The sequence below is a fragment of the Urocampus carinirostris genome, chromosome 1 (genome assembly GCF_059441175.1).
Source record: "Urocampus carinirostris isolate Australia breed hairy pipefish chromosome 1, RoL_Ucar_1.0, whole genome shotgun sequence".
Classification (NCBI taxonomy): domain Eukaryota; kingdom Metazoa; phylum Chordata; class Actinopteri; order Syngnathiformes; family Syngnathidae; genus Urocampus; species Urocampus carinirostris.
Window position 1 is genome coordinate 36,133,403 of NC_142349.1, and position 16,585 is coordinate 36,149,987.

General features: G+C 38.7%; 1 protein-coding gene across 2 annotated transcripts in view; it reads right to left on the reverse strand.

Moving 5' to 3' along the window:
* Positions 1–16,585, reverse strand: part of LOC148374504 (3',5'-cyclic-AMP phosphodiesterase 4B-like) — a 51,003-nt gene that overhangs the window by 14,005 nt on the left and 20,413 nt on the right. For both annotated transcript variants that reach the window (XM_088337075.1, XM_088337079.1), the window contains one exon: positions 6,432–6,544. In XM_088337075.1, the coding sequence (XP_088193201.1) occupies positions 6,432–6,544 (113 nt within the window). The remainder of the gene's footprint in view (positions 1–6,431; positions 6,545–16,585) is intronic.

Consider the following 16,585-nt stretch of genomic DNA (forward strand, 5'->3'; position numbering starts at 1 on the left):
AAACTGCGCAAAGGAAGGCTTCAATGCACTAGTGGGTTTATCTCAGCGGAAAGGAAATGTTGGGTATTAATTTACCAAACGTTTTTTATGAGCTGCTGGTCGGCAGTAGCGCAGGAGGTAGAGCGCTCGTCTTGGGATCAAGGGATCCCAGTTCGAATCCCGGCTAGCCCGTGTTACATGTCGAAGTGTCCTTGGGTAAGACACTGAACCCCTAATACCCCAAATAAGCAGGTTAGCGCCTTAGATGGCTGCAAGGCCGCTATTGGGAAATGTGGAGCACATTGTAAAGCGCTTTGGGGAGTCATTGACTTGAAAAGCGCTATATAAATGCAGATCATTTCATTTCATTTCAATTACATCTATTATTACGTATGCACTCCTTTACAATTCAACATCAACATTTCATCTCACTACTTTCATATTCAGCAGAAAAGATGCAGATGTAGACAAAGAGCTAACGAATATCCAGAATGAAGCCCGCCACGGTACCACCAATTGCTTGATAACCTCAACGCCATGGCAACAGGGTCACATGCCCATCTGTGCTGTTCGGATAGTAATGAACTAAAACAAGCTGTAATGCATCACTAACAGTTGCCACACACGAGAATCAAAATCAGGTGAAGGTTGAACATACACCCAGTTAAAAAAAGAAAGGACTCAACAAAGACAAAATAACTTGACCACTGAGCCAATTTCCGTGATTCAATGCAGCCTTTTCCAGAAGAAGCATTTCCATGTGCAAATTAGATTGGAGTTGTTATTTCTTGTCTCATTCATTCTTAGTCCATTAAGAGTTTTGTTCAGTTCACAACATTTTCAACATCTTACCTAATGTTTACTATTATGTGTACAGTAATGCTAATTGTAATTCACCCTGGTCAATCCTGGAAGGGGGATTACCACATGTGAGGTCCTTTCTCAAGGTTTCTCTTTTCTCCTCACACTGAGGTTTTTGAGTTTTTCCTTGCCCGCATGCTGGTTTAAGATCAGGTAATTGTGTAATTTTGTAATTGTAATCCTGTGCAGTCCTTTGAGACATTTTTGTGATTAAGGGCTATATAAATAAATTTGACTTGACTTGACTTGACAAGCGGTCACTCAAAAGGCTCGCATCTACCTTACTATGAACAAACTGGAAAAACTTCCAAACTTTGGCTGTGCATACGGGACTCAGAGAGAAAGTCCCTTAAAATCAAATTTGGCTCATTTAAAAAAAGGAGCCGTGAAAGCAATGGTGATGTAAGTGATGTAAGTAAGAACTTAAGATTTGATAAAAGGCACACAAGAATTATAATGCTAACAAGCTCCACATCCACAGCAGTTTCATGACTATGATAAAGAGAATAAATTATTTAATGTATGCTACTGGTTGATGAATCCATTTATACAGTCACAAAAATGGAATGACAGTACTGCATTTTCATAGTAGTCGTCATTAATCGACAAGAAACAACAATTTGTGGTTAAGAAGCTGATAGAGATGCAGAATCTCTATCTTACTTAAAAAGTTTATTTTCAGTAAAATCTTCAGGTCCAAAACATGGTGTCACATTAAAAAGACACTATTTTAAATATTTTAGCACTACACTGTAAGGATTGCTTGGAAAAGGGTATCTCCAAGTAGGTCAACAATTCAAGATCAAACAAGATACTGCATCAATCCAAAATGTACAGTCTAAACACCTTAAAGCACATATGATAAACAGCAACACTTACCTTATTCCAACTAGTCAACATCTGAAAGTTTGTCATCTCTTTTTCACACAAACATAATCCCATTGTAACGTGACAATATTCCCAAAAAGTCAATAAATAATGTTCAGTGTATCAGAGGTATCTATCTGGAAAGATAGCCTGACCCTTAACTTCAGGCAAAAAGTACAATGAGAAAGCGGACCTAACTAGCTCGCCAACAGTCTTAAAAGAGGTTTGTAGCTCCGCCTACCACCTTGAGGCAAAATGTATCTCCACCTACTTCCTCTAGATGACAGGGCCATTGACGAAGATCCTTAAGACATACAGTGCATTCCTTACATACGTACACAGGCCCTGGCTTTATGTATGAATAACATACCTGAGCGCATTCATGAAAAGATAAAAATTGACCAAGCAATAGTTAAGTAGAAATTTACAAATATCATGTGGCATTTGTGTTAAGCATTCGTCAACATTTGTGACAAACAGCGTCATCTGAAACAACAGACTTAGATTGCAAAACAACTGTGCAATCTCACAAAGTAAAAAATGGGCCAATGAGTTCTGGCTCATTGACGTTTGCTTCCAGTGTCAACAAAAATTTGATTTTGCCCATATGCATGACTGAAAGAAAGACATTTCTTTTTAAAAACTGAGCAATCAGAAAAATGAATAGAGTATGGCCATAAGAAAAAAGTTAATTAGACACTGTGATTGCCGATGTACTCACCACATTTCCAGGCACATTGAATCATAACACTATAATTTAATGCCCATTTCCCCAGTCACAGCAACCAACCCTCCACTACGTCTGTTTCAACCATTCTGTCATTTCTCCCCCTCTCTGAAGACAGTAACTCTTCAAAGACCAAGCAACCACATGGGAATTTAAGTTTCCTACTCGGCCCACAAAACGCTCGGGTCCACTAACTGGACTCAGATGGCAAAGTTTGTCTAAGGCCATCACCAGCATCAGCGTGGAAGTGTGGTGAGGCTAATCATAGTGAGGGACGGGGCAGCATCTCCTCTTTCTAAGGTCTTTGGGACCGGGTAAGGATTTAACACAGTGGGTGGTCCCGGATCCCTCGAGACACCTATGTCCTTGAACAGTGAAAGTGGAGGCAGCCTGGGTGCGGTTCTGGTTTCCAAAATAAATCAACTCTCTGACAAAGGGTACTGGTACAAGAATAAAATAAAATCACTTATCTTTGTAGATAAATGGATTATTGTGTATCACAGAATGGGATGGGGGTCAGCGTCCTATCTGCATTATTCGCACAGTCAAGTTGAGCAACTCAAGCTTTGCGCCCGCAAAACTATAAGAACACTCAGATAAGCTGCGTTCAGAATGGGAATATACAGGGTTTGTACACCTTATTCAGGGCCAAATCTAAGCATTTTTAAGGATTTTCAAAGCCTTTTTTCAAATTTCTCTAGTCCTATTAAGATAAATACAGTGTAAAAATCATGTCTTATGCAGGGCCACAAATATGTCTGCAATCTTCAAATGGAATTTTAATCTCGCGTGTGCATTATTGTTATTGTTATTGTTACAGTGTTAATGTTACTGTGTACCTGACTTGTTAACCTGACTGCCCATTTTGCTGGTTAGCTACTCTTCTTGCACTATCGGCACTATGGTAAAATACTATACGTAGCCAAAATACAATACAACATTATTTATATCTGTACATTCAAGGAAACTGTGGGGGTCAGATGCATCGACATTTCGTTCTGTATACACGTGTACTAGAATGACAATAAAGTAGATCTGAATCTGAATCTGAATCTGAAATTTATCAAGACATATGGTTTTCAGATTTTGAGTAAATAGTGGATGCATTTGTGAGTCTGGACAATGCGTGTGTCTATATTTTTTAGACAAATTTATCCTCATATAGGTAATGGGTAAGAAGGACAGTAATAGGAATCTTACTTTTTCAGTTGCAGGAATTCTTCCGATTACAATCTACCAATGGGAAACGCTACCTTAATTTTTTGCATGGCCCATAAAAAATACCGGCGGTTTTTATGTCATCCTTGCACTAATACATATTTCATAGAACCTTTTTTCGGTGAAACATGCATCTGTCCTCTTGGGCACGACTCATAGGGGGCGATGACACTTCAATGGGCGGCAGTAGCTCAGGAGGTAGAGTGATCTTTTTAGGATTAAGGGATCCCAGTTCGAATCCCGGCTTGTCTGTGTTACATGCCGAAGTGTCCTTGGGTAAGACACTGAATCCCCAATACCCCCAATAAGCAGGTTAGCGCCTTACATGGCTGCACAGATCATGCCTCTATTGGAAAAGGTGAAGCACAATGTAAAGCGCTTTGGGAAGTCATTGACTTGAAAAGCGCTATATAAATGCAGATCATTTCATTTTATTTCAATGGACAATGATGAGCAAACTAATACCAGCTCTCTCTCTCTCTCTCTCTCTCTCTATATATATATATATATATATATATATATATATATATATATATATATATATATATATATATATATATATATATATATATATATATATATATATATATATAATAGTTGCTCTTCACAGTACCCAGAAGTACTTGGCAATAAATTTGATTAATTTGATACACCAGCTCAGTAGCCTAGATGGTAAGGCGCCCGCTTTGAGACTGGGAGGTCGGTGGTTCGCGCCCCGGCCGAGTCATTCCTAAGACTTAAAAAGTGGTCGGCGGCGCCCTCTGTTGGCTGCGGCTGCATCGGCTCGCTACAACGGGTCAGGTGCAATCGACATTTCGTTCTGTGTACGTTGTTACACAGAATGACAATACAAGGAAATTATTATTATTATTATTATTATTATTATTACATTCACCACTTTACAAACCCACAATTTAAACATCCCTGTGACTCTCCTGAGGATAAGCGGAGCAGATAATGGATAGATGGATGGAATTTATACATTTACAAAATTGAGTAATTTGACCCACTCAAAGCAGGGCCTGATAACTAAAAGCTTCTTCAAGAGTGGCTATATGCTTAAATTAGGTGGTTTGTAAGACATATTTACAATAGATAAGAAAAACTTAATTGTTTTCAAAGCTTAAGCCAGAAATATTATTTTAGTGCGAAACCTTATTTGAAATAATTTGTCTTTTTGTGTACATTTTTTAAACAGGATGCCTTTAGCCAGTGAATTCTCTTTAACTAAACATTTGTTGGGTTTGTTGTTTCATCTCAAATTGATTAAAATCGTAAACGCCGAGAATGACTAGTAAAATGTTGTTGTTTTTTTGCCTAAATCTCTCAGCCCTAGGAGGAAACTATCTTTGATTTCAGCAATGGAGCTATGACTCTTTACCCTTTGCACATTCTTTAACATTTTCAATTGTGCTTTATGACTATACTTGGTCATTTGGGAGTATATTGACTTAAAACAATGTTCACAGTCTGGGTAGACATTTTGCGAAGTGCAAGGTCACGTGGTCTTTGTTATTACAGTTCCAGTGACGCGGTTACCCGTAAAATCCAAATTTGATCACTTAGTCAGAACACTATCCATTGTTATGTACCAACTAGGGAATGGCAGAGGGAGCTTAAGGAATTACAGAAACAGGAAACTGCTGTCATGGTCAGTCATCTGCAACAGACCATATTGTATGGTTTAGCCGGAAATGGTCAACATCACCCTCAGTATTTATAATGTTATGTCGCCACACTGTCTCCTGTCTGTGTGACGACAGAGTAATAATTGCTAGTAGGGACTGAACACATTTGCCTGTCACCAAAAGGTTCCTAGTTCGAGACCAGGTGGAAACATATATTGGTCTGGATAGGGATGGATGGGCGCCATCAGGGTGCACTTGCCCAGGATACACCGCAGGAAATGGTGCTCCTACAAACATAGTGGTTGAAGGATCCTACCAACCAACCAACCAACCAACCAACCAACCAACCAACCAACCAACCAACCAACCAACCAACAAATCAAGTTTACATTTGCTGAACTCATAAACAAAACGATGTACGTAAATAAAAGGAAATAAGGACCACGGACATTGAAAACATGGTGTATTTTTTACGATCATTTGACAGACCATTTCAAACAATTGAACTCAGAATTGAACACTTAAAGTGGCCGTGAAGAAATATACATTTAAAGAGATTGAAAACAATTGTAATCAAGATAAATAATGTTTTCAGCAACATCGAAGCTATTTGGTGAACTTTATTCAATTACAACAACGGCCCAGCCTTTGATCATTAGTCCATACTTGAGGGACACTGACCAAAAAAAGCAAAACATGAATTTAGGGATTATAATTCAATCACATTTATAGAAACCAAACTGCTTATGAAGCAATGCAGTAAAAAAACGCCTTGGGACTAAAAAGGTTTGATTTCAAACTGTTTTTTTGACATAATGATGAGTGATGAAAAAGGTGGGTTATTGTGATGGTTTCACTGGAGAAAGTATCCAATGTTCAGAATGCTAAACAAATGGGGTCACAATTAAATGTGAACTAGAACGTTTCATATTTGCAAACAGGATTAGAGTCCTTCGACCAGTGTAAAAATCAGCAACACACGAGCCCATAATAGTTTGAGAGAATTGATGATGAACTTGTTTTTGACATTCCTTTACATAGAACTCATATTATTTGTCTTAAGATGAAAAACTCACACAAGCTCAAGAACAAAAATGCAAAAACAACACAACACAATTAAAAGTAAGGGACCAGGCAAATCAAAGTCCTACCTTGTTGGATGCCATGTCACTGACAGAGCGGTAGGTCTGGATAGTCTCCAACTGGTCAAGACACCAGTCTAACTCCTCCATGGTCTCCATTGCGAGCTTCTGGTAAGATTCGTCTGCCAACAGACACATGGAAATGTAATCAGGGCCCAAACGATCTAAGTCCATAGTGGAATCCTCCGGCACCAAACACCGGGGTCTAATTGTGCCAGCGTTGCGCTGTTTTCTAGTAGGCTGTCTAGACTGTCCAGCTGAACACCCGGGAGGTGCAGAGGAAGACGGCGAGTTGTGCACACAGAGTTCCTTCATCTTGCTACCAATGCTTCCTCAGAAAGTTGAGGTAATCTACCTCTCTGGGAGACCGGGGCAACGATTACTGTTTGCAGAATATCTCTGTAGCCCCTTTCTCTCCATACCCCGCGTTTTTGCTCGCAGGAGTGAGCTTGTCAAACCCCCTCCCACTGGGTCTGCTTCCCCCACCCCTTCGCAGACTCTCCACCTAACAGTAGTGTTCCACGCAACCAGCGTCCATGCAAATAGGGCAATAGGCTGCCTTCTGGAGTTGGTGTATTATCTTTGACCCAACAATACCCCGTAAACCCCTTTTTGTTAACGCACCGATATAATGTTGAACGTTATAGCTGATTAAAGGGTGATTTTTGGTGAAAGGAATCTGCTCTATTATACGTTTCCACTGTATAACAAGTTTAAGTGCTTTGTTGTGTTTTGTAGGTGCTGAAAAGGCAGCTTTTAAACTCTCAAATGCTATCTTTCTATATCAAAGATAAACTTAGATAAACTGCAGAAGGAACTCCTGTCACGCCACCACTTCGTCTCACAAAATGCATCCCTTTTCTCTAGACCGGAGGAAGAAGAGAGGATATCATAACTAACATCAAACCATGTGTGCACAAGTATCAAAAAAGGTAAACGTTGACTCTGATGTTGGAGGCAGGCCAAACCAGGACCAAGCGACCTGCCAAGAAACCCAAGTACTTCCTATTTGACCCGGAGCTTGCATCAAACATGGAGCTAAATTAATACAACCTCAAGTGACTGCTAAAGGATAATCAAGGCAGCTGTTCATGCAGCGAGGAAAATTAAGAGTAGCGAGGATTATTTGAGTGAGAATCTGTGAAAAGCAAATTCAAATTGATGAACATTTACACATATACCAAGAAAAATGTTGAGCCAACAAATTTGTGCCTGGAAGCAATTGATGCTGCACACATCTGGATATCCCCACCTTCTTTCTTACTTGAAAAAGATCCATCAACCTCATAAGCGTCACACATGGATTACATTTACCCCATCTGCCCAGCACAGGACGGCCAGCATGCTGCTCCCTATTTTACGTCAATATAGTGGATCAAAGCACTTCAAAGCACTGAATTGGCACGTACACTCTGAACCGGAGCACTGTACTAAGAAGTTCAATGAAGTCCCATTGCACACCTATATGGGCAAAGCCTTTGAAAACCATGGCTCATTATGGTTTAACTGAAAGGCTTCTTGTTCTGTTGGAAATATTTCCCTAAACTTGGGCGCTAGGTTGGGAATCCAAAGCATTCTCGGTTAAAAACTACTGATCACCGGGAGTTGTGGCCAAACTATTCCAAGAACCAAGGCATCCAAGTCATATAAAAGTCAGTGGCGAAGAAATGAAAATTCAACATCAAAGCTATTCATGCAAAAAAGTGGTGAGCTGTTGAACTTGGTATGCGTTAGTGGGTTGGAGCTCTTAGTCTCTATGCTGCCAAGAAGGTGCCACAACATCCTGCTCCAGTTCCATTCAGTCAGGGCTTAGGGGGACTGACAGTTTGAATAAAGTCATCAAAAAGGAAAAGTTTGATCATCTGTGCAGAATTCAACATCTGATTTTTTTTCTATAATAAGTCTTAAGGGCTGTTACAGAAATATTCATGAAAGTTATCGATCAAAAATGTTAGCTCTTAGGGGAGTTGCTTTAGGTCATCTATAGTGTAGTTGATGCAGTTGATCCGGGTGAGCAATTAGTATGTGGACCCGTTTTCGCTAGCTGCTCAACGATAGTCAAACGACCCCCATGGAGGAAATCGTATTTCTTTTAAATGTTTGATATTAAGCTCATAATTTAGTGTTTCAATGTAGCTCACATCTGATCCTTTCGAATAGGTTGGATTTTTGGCATACAAATCCCAAAACAATTAATTATTTCATTAACTTTTGGTTTGTTTTCCTCTGACTCGTTATAGTTTCTTCTCTCTTGGCTTGTTATATCTTTGTCTCTGACCATGCTCTGACCAACCAACGGGACTTGCAATGCGAGTCACCTCACCACCTTCTACATGGGTGAAACCACCATCTGCAGTGGCCGACGAATCCTCCTCAGGCAGAATTCCAAATCTTCTTCATGCCGTACTCAGCAAGACTTGCTAGAATTGGTCTTTTACAACTGTTGATACGGTCCACCAGCAGAACATTTTTTGACCCTGCCATTGGTTAGTTAGTGTGTAAAAGGGGGAAGTGTGAAGAACACTGTAAAGCGCTTCGGGAGGTCTTCATTGACTTGAAAAGCGCTATATAAATGCAGACCATTTACATTTGTTGTTGTTTTTTTAACAAACTTGAACTTTGGGTCATAAAAAATATGTCAATCAATTTGGAGTTGTTCAGCTTTCGTATTACTACTCTGTGTTTTATTATTATCTCTTTGATTGGTTTCACATGGAGATCATTTCCAGTTTTCAAAGTTATGATTTAATGTAGGTTTGTTTTATTGCGCATCATGAATTTGTTTCTGTTCTTGTCAGCACGTCCTGTCCAAGTTTGCCTTGTCCACTCAGTTAGTCAGTCCTGGTTCATATTGTCCCTGGTGGTGTCACGTTGCCTTTTGTCTTGTCATGGTTAGTAGTGGCCTATTACACATGTTTCTTTGTTTCTTTGTCACTCTTTCTTTTGCCAACACACCACCATGACACCACAATGAATGTAATTCTTTTCAACTTCAGAGAAAATAATTTTACGGCTCTAGTATTAATCTTGTGGAAATTTTAAAACATAAAATAAAGATCAAGTATTCCGTTGGTAATTTCATAGCTTTAAGGAAAGCTTTTGACACAATAAATCCCAATATTCAACTTCAAAAGTTACACCAATATGGCATACTAGTAATTGCTCATCACCAAGTAAAATCTTTCAAATAGATTTAATTCAATTTATGTGCATTAGCTGTGGTATTCCACAAGAGTATGTGTTAGGATCTTTTTTGTTTTTATTTATAGTACATAAATTCATGATCAAAATGAAATATATTCTATTTTTTAAAAACACAATATTCAGGGATCAGAATGGAGATTTTCATTTTCAGCTGAAATAGCCAGCGTCCAGGAATAAACCAGGGCGGAGAGAAAATTAAGGTTATGCTATTATTCAAAAACAAAGATAGGTTATTCTCAAATAGTAAATAAAGAGTTTAATTTCCTCACAATGATTATTAGCGAAGATAGTAAGTTGAAACCCCAGTACAGGGTTCATATGCCTTTTTCATGGCCAAATTCAAGCACTAGACTTTCCAAGCAAATTTTTCTTATCTCCAGTACAATTAAAGGCAGAAAACCAAAGTGTATCATATATTAAGCAGATCCACAATTCTTATATGTGATTTCTGATCTAGCTTTTGCATTTATCAAAACATTTGATTTTTACATCTTGAGTAAATTGTGAATACATCTATGCATCTGACCAATTCGTGTGTAATTAATTTCCAATCTCTCCCCATATAGGTGTTGGGTAAAATAATGGTAATATGTAGCTTACATTTTCAGTTGCTGGAAGTTTTACACGTTACAATTTACCACCTGTAAATGCTACCTATTTTTTTGCATGGCCCATAATACATGTCAGTGAAGCTATTGTATAGAGATTTTGGGAAAAGACCAATCAATATAGAATAACTTATTCGATCATAGAGGAAGGCTTATAGGATTGTGCACAATTACAGGTACATACAAACATCCATACATTTCCAACATCAATAAATGATAATGTCACGATTACTCACTGCCCTCACCTGTGCCCGCTCGTTTGGCACCAGCTGCTGCTCGTTGCCTGATTGGTTCCCCTCCTATTTAAACTCAGTACTCCATTAACTCCTTGTCAGTCCGTCAGCGAACCTCCGCATACGCAAGGCAAGCACTAATTGACCCAGGCTCCCGTCTTTCCCGTCTTCATCAGTATCCTGCCCGTCTGCCCCTGACTTCCTGATCGTCTCCAGCTACTTGACCCGTTTTTGCCCACGGACCACGTTCCAATCTCCCGCTCCGGCAACTTGACCCATTTTTGCCAACCGACCACGCTCCGATCTCCCGCTCCGGCTACTTGACACGTTTTTGCCCACCGACCACGCTCCGATCTCCCGCTCCGGCTACTTGACCCGTTCTTGCACATCGACCACGCTCCGATCGCCCGTCCTGGCAACTCCACTCGTTGAGCTCCTTGCTCCTCCTGCCCAGCGAGCAACGGATCGCTGTTGTTTGTTTCCCCACACTTGACTTCCTCGATTCTCCAATAAAGCTTTGTGTGAAATAGGTCTACCATCTGTTCTGGTTCTGACAGATAATTTAATATCCAAACCAACATGTAAAAAATTTAAAAGGTAGTAAAACTTTAATCTTTATTATTAGTATACAAGGCAAGTGAGCACCAAATACCAACAAATATTTAACATGTGTTCCTCTACAGAGAAGACACTATATCATCTCAGGGAATCCATAACTTTTAAGTCCAATATTCTTGCACAACATTGAAGCCATTGTAGCACCCGAAAAAAACATTTTTGGAACGATTTGGATGATGACCCTGAGATTGTCCCTATCAATTTAAAAAGAAATATGCCATAATTGTTTTACAGAAATATACTAAAGAACAATATTATGTTAAAAGTTTCTTGGGTTATCATAAGTTATAGGAGTCACTATTGTGCCCAGCGCCGTCCTTTGAGATATGTTGTGATTAAGGGCTATACAAATAAATGTGACATGACTAGCGATACTATTGTAAGTTTGAAAAGTAATTTCTTTGTTTTCTAAATTTCATGACCTGGGGTGAGGTTGTTTTTCTGGTTTTGATTTTGAATATGTCTTCCCTGCGAGTAAAACATGGAATAAGAGAAGACACGTAAAGGCTTCAGTTTGAACCTACCCCCTTTGAGCACATTTTATTATATTATTGTATTGTACGGTTGTTTTTTTGTAAAAATATGTTCTTGTTTCCTTTGTTGATTAGAAGTTGATGTTGCTTTTTTATGCTATAAAAATAAAGCCACCAACAAAGAAAAAATTACCTGTTGCAATCATTAAGAAAAGGTGAACATGTTTGGAATTAAGTATGTAGACAAACAATGGGTAGAATTTTGGTGGTTAATCTCAAAAGAAACAAGGCGGCACAGCTACTGACTTGTTAGCATGCTCGCCTCACAGTTCACAACTTGCGGGTTCACAGGGTTTGTACACCTTTTACATGGCCAAATTCAAGCACTTTTCAAGGACTTTTTAAGTTGATTTTTCAGTTTCTCAAGTACCATTAAAAGAATAAACCTGGTGTGAATCATGTACTTTGCAGATTCACAAATATATGTGTGATCTTTAATTTTGCGTGTGCACTTATCAAGACATTGATTTTTAAACCAAGAGTTAACTGCAAATATACAGAAAAATATCTCCCCATATAGGTGTTGGCTAAAATGACAGAAATATGTAACTTACATTTTCAGTTGCAGGAAATTCTCCCTGTTAAAATTTACCATTGGGAAAGGCTACCTTAAATTTTTGCATGGCCCATTATAAATGTCCATAATTGATAATACATAATCCTTGCACTAATCCAAATTTCATAGTGCCCTGCTTAGGTGTAACATACACCCGTCCTCTTGGCCGCAATCCTTGGGGAGTGAGGACGCTTCGTAAGACAATGCCGTACAAACAAATATCAGCAGCCATTAATCAAGAGGAAAAAAGAAATCTAATGGCAAAGCGAAGCCTTCAGAGACTAATGTTCGTGTAATTTTTAAGGAGAGTTATTGTGAAACATGGCAACAAGTACCCAAAATTTAAGCACTTTTCAATCCTAGAAAACACAACATTGAAGTGTAAGCATTTTGAGGATTTCAAGCACCCGTACCAACCCCAAATTCCAAACCACCAAAAGTTTTTCTTTGTGGTGTTTGCATGTTTTCTCCTGTCCGAAACAGTTTTTTTTCTGGGTACTCTTGTTTCCTGAAGCATCCCTCATAGGCAGGTTGATTTTTGAGTACAAAATGTCCCTACATGTGCTTGTGAGTTTGTGTGATCATTTGTCACTTATGAGTGGCTGGAAACCAGTTCCGAGTGTACCCTGCCCACTGCCCAAAGCCAATTGCGATTGTTTCTATTACCAAAGCAACTTTCGTAAGAATTGACGGCTGAAAAAAAAAAAAAAACAGTAACGCTGAAAATGTAGTAAGACACTCGGGCTGGTCGAATTGCAATCACATTGTCAACAGTCAAAAGTGGTGCGACGCAACCTCAGTTAAAAAAAACAAACTCTCATTCAGATATGGTGTTGGGGACTTTTCCAGCATGTTTTTTCAATGGAGTTTTTTCCCCTCATCTGCGTGTCTTAATGCATTGGCCATACGCAGGCTGCTGCTATGAGGACAACAGACTTCAGTGTCCAGACACACTCTGTCTGCCGACCCACTCTCCCCTATAGAACTACAGACCAGCCTCTGTGAGCGCCATCAACAGAACTAACAACACTAGATGGGCTAAAACATCCCCTCCAAATCCATTCCTGGCCAAGACACCTTCCGCTCTCATCCACCTCACACAGCCCCTCTCTGTGCTCACCCTACCCCCCCAAACCTCTTTCCTTGGCAGTCTGGCTGAAGTGTGGTTTGAAAGACTGCGCTGCCTTATACGTTATGCTACCATGTAAAGGGTTTGAGTCAGGGGCAACTGGAGAAAACGATTATCTCAATGCACCAGTATTACACAACTGTTCAAACTTTTGGGGTCACCCAGACATTTTGAGTTTTCCATGAAAAAGTCATACTTTCATCAATGGAATAAGTTGCCCAATGTATGTGTTCCATTGCTCATAGTAATCCCTTAATTTTGTTAGCCAGTCTCAGATATGGCTTTCTCTTTGCCACTCTGCCTTAAGGCCGGCATCTAGGAGTCGCCACTTTACTATAGGTGTTGACACTTGTGTTTTGTGGTTACTATATAACAAAGCTTCTAGCTCTCAAACTAGTAACTTAAGTTAGGATCACACTGGAGGAAAATTACTCATAACTTTTTTTTTGCACGAATGCAACCTGTACCCAATCTGTTATAGTCCATCTGAACGAAACGTATCGCATTTTTTCACATCCGACCCATGCGGCTTTTATAAGTGACAACGCTGTTTGATATACTCTGCTGTTAACATCAATGAGTACTTCCAAAAACACTGAGCGCATTGCGTGTGACGACACAAGTCCTCTTTTGCAAATGCGGGACACTTGCGGTGTTCACATGCAAGTTGCATTTAGTTGGAAATGTGAACAATATCTCATCATTGGATCTCACATCCCCAGAAATTCGGAATTGAGCATTAATCTTTGCAGTGTGAACCATCCTTAATGTACTTTTCCTCTTCCTTGGTTTTACCTTTCACTTGTTATCTACTCTCGTTAGGGTCGGTTTTTACTGTTCTCTGAAGGGAGTATTACACACCGTTGTAGGATATTTTCAGTTTCTTGCCTTTCTGGCCTTACTTTTTAGAACTAGAATAGACTGTCAAGTTTCACATGAATTTCTTTTATTCCTGGCCTTTCTGAAAGTTTATTCACGCCAACAAATGTGATGCGTGACCAGCTCAAAGGAAGGTCAGTTTTTTAGCTCCTTTAGCCAGCTAAACGTTTTTTAGAAGTGATAACATCATTGCACGAAGCTTTTCTAATCATCCATTAGTTTTCTAGCGCAAAAACTAAACACAATGTACTATGAATGAATGAATGAAAACTTTATTCGAACATTAAAATAAAAAACAGAACAAAAACAATAACTCAACAACAAAATAATGTTACATAGTATGTTCGAAAAGGGCTAGTAAGAAGCAAATGCTTATATTCCCTACCCCTTCATCTTACCTATTAAATACACCAATGATATGACAACAATAGTAATAATATTAATAATAACAGTTAAGATATAACAATAACAACAATAAGACAAATTTAACCATAATTCTAGACGCACTATTCCCAATCTCTCGTATCACTCATACCCCTTTTTGTTCATCCCTGTATTACGCCAGTAATGGGGTTTTTTTTGTATTTAAATTTGAACAGGTGAATAGTTGGACATTGTTTGATCTTGTCTTGTAAATTGTTCCAAAGTTTGACTCCACACACAGACACACACACACTTTTCCTGGTGGTTCTCACCTTTGGGATTATGAATTTACTACAGCTCTTAAGTTATAATTTCCTTCTTTCCAAATGAACAATTTATGGATGTTTTCTGGCACTATCTATTACAATACTGAATTGCTGGTTCCTAGAAATGGGCCTCCACAAACCTATGTAAATGTTGCAATAAAAACATTTGCAGCTAAAATAGTAATCTACCACGTTAACATGGTATGGAATGCATTTCTGATTAGTTTCATGATATCGTCACTGAAAAAAAGGTATTTTCATTCAAAAACAAGGACATTTCCAGGCAACCACAAACTTTGAAAAAATAGTGTCTATACGGGAATATAAAACTACACTTGCAAAAACAGGCAAGTTATCATTAAAGGGTGTTTGGAAGAAGCAGATGTTAATATTCTTAATCGTCTAAAAATCATCTACATCCAGAAAATGTAAAAAAACAAAAAATGTCATAAAAACTACAGAATATTGTTGCAACCTTTTTGGTGGGATGGATAATTATGAAATTGACGTTGATGTTGTGACTAACATTTATTTTATTCATTTTTATCTGACGAGTCAGGAAATAATGTCCAGTTAATCCTGAGTCACCAGTTAGCTAAAAGCTGTCATGTGCGCTAACAGAAATTCTTTAATGTAATCTTACTACATTGTGTGGGTGATAGACAAATAGAAAGAAAAAAAAAGAATGTGATACCAAATTGTACAAGAACGTTCTTTTAAAGTTAACTTGTCAGTACAAGCAGCACAAAAGACTGACAACTAAAGTATCTTATTGTAACCTCTGTCCATCAATTTATTGTGAGGAGAAAGGAAGAATCTTACTCAGCAGACTAGTTAAATGTGTGAAATGGAAAATCACACCTTAAACGATAGTTCGAAAGTTCAGAGTGCTTTATAACCCATTTCTCTCTTCACCAATTTACAATTGCGCAAATGATCTAACCACTGTTGGTAACATACCTCAAATGACACCTTTCACTGGGAGTACATTCTTGATTACACTAACACATGAACTTCTCTACTTATTTAAAGAAAATAGAAAAAGGCACACTTGAACATTTTACAATACATATCAAACAGTTATAATTATGTTGATGTATTAAACATGTATCTATCAGCATTATGATCTTCATGATTACTTGTGTTACTAGTTTTGTGAGATGATGTTGACATGTGAAAATATGTAGAATAAAGTAAAAACCTTTCACATATTTTAAAAATAAAACTGACTTAAGGGATCCAATCAATTAAATAAAAGAAATCCCCTTAACAAGACCACTGTACCCATTGACAATAAGCTCTTACCAACACCTCTGAATTTTGCTTAAGTTGTTTACACTAGTTGCATAATCTCTTTGCTTATTAAAACTAAAGACTTCAGTCGTTACACAAACGTACGCATGCGTTTACAGGCACCTCATCAAGGCCTGTTTGACGACCCTTTAACAATGCACCATGAAGTTTTGTTGGCACGGGCCAGCTTGAGGGCTGGGCCGCAACAAGGTTTATGACTCTGCTGACGTCAATGACATAATTCAAATGCTTAACCAAGCTGCAGCTTCCAGCCCTCAGGATCCTCTCCTTTGGCTGTCAGCCTGGAAAACCTGAAACGGATTTTCGCTGCGCTCACGGATTTGAGTAACTTTGCAAACAGAATTGAAGTGAAGTGACCAGTGAAACAATGATATGACTTTCTGGTCATCTTTTGTTCCTA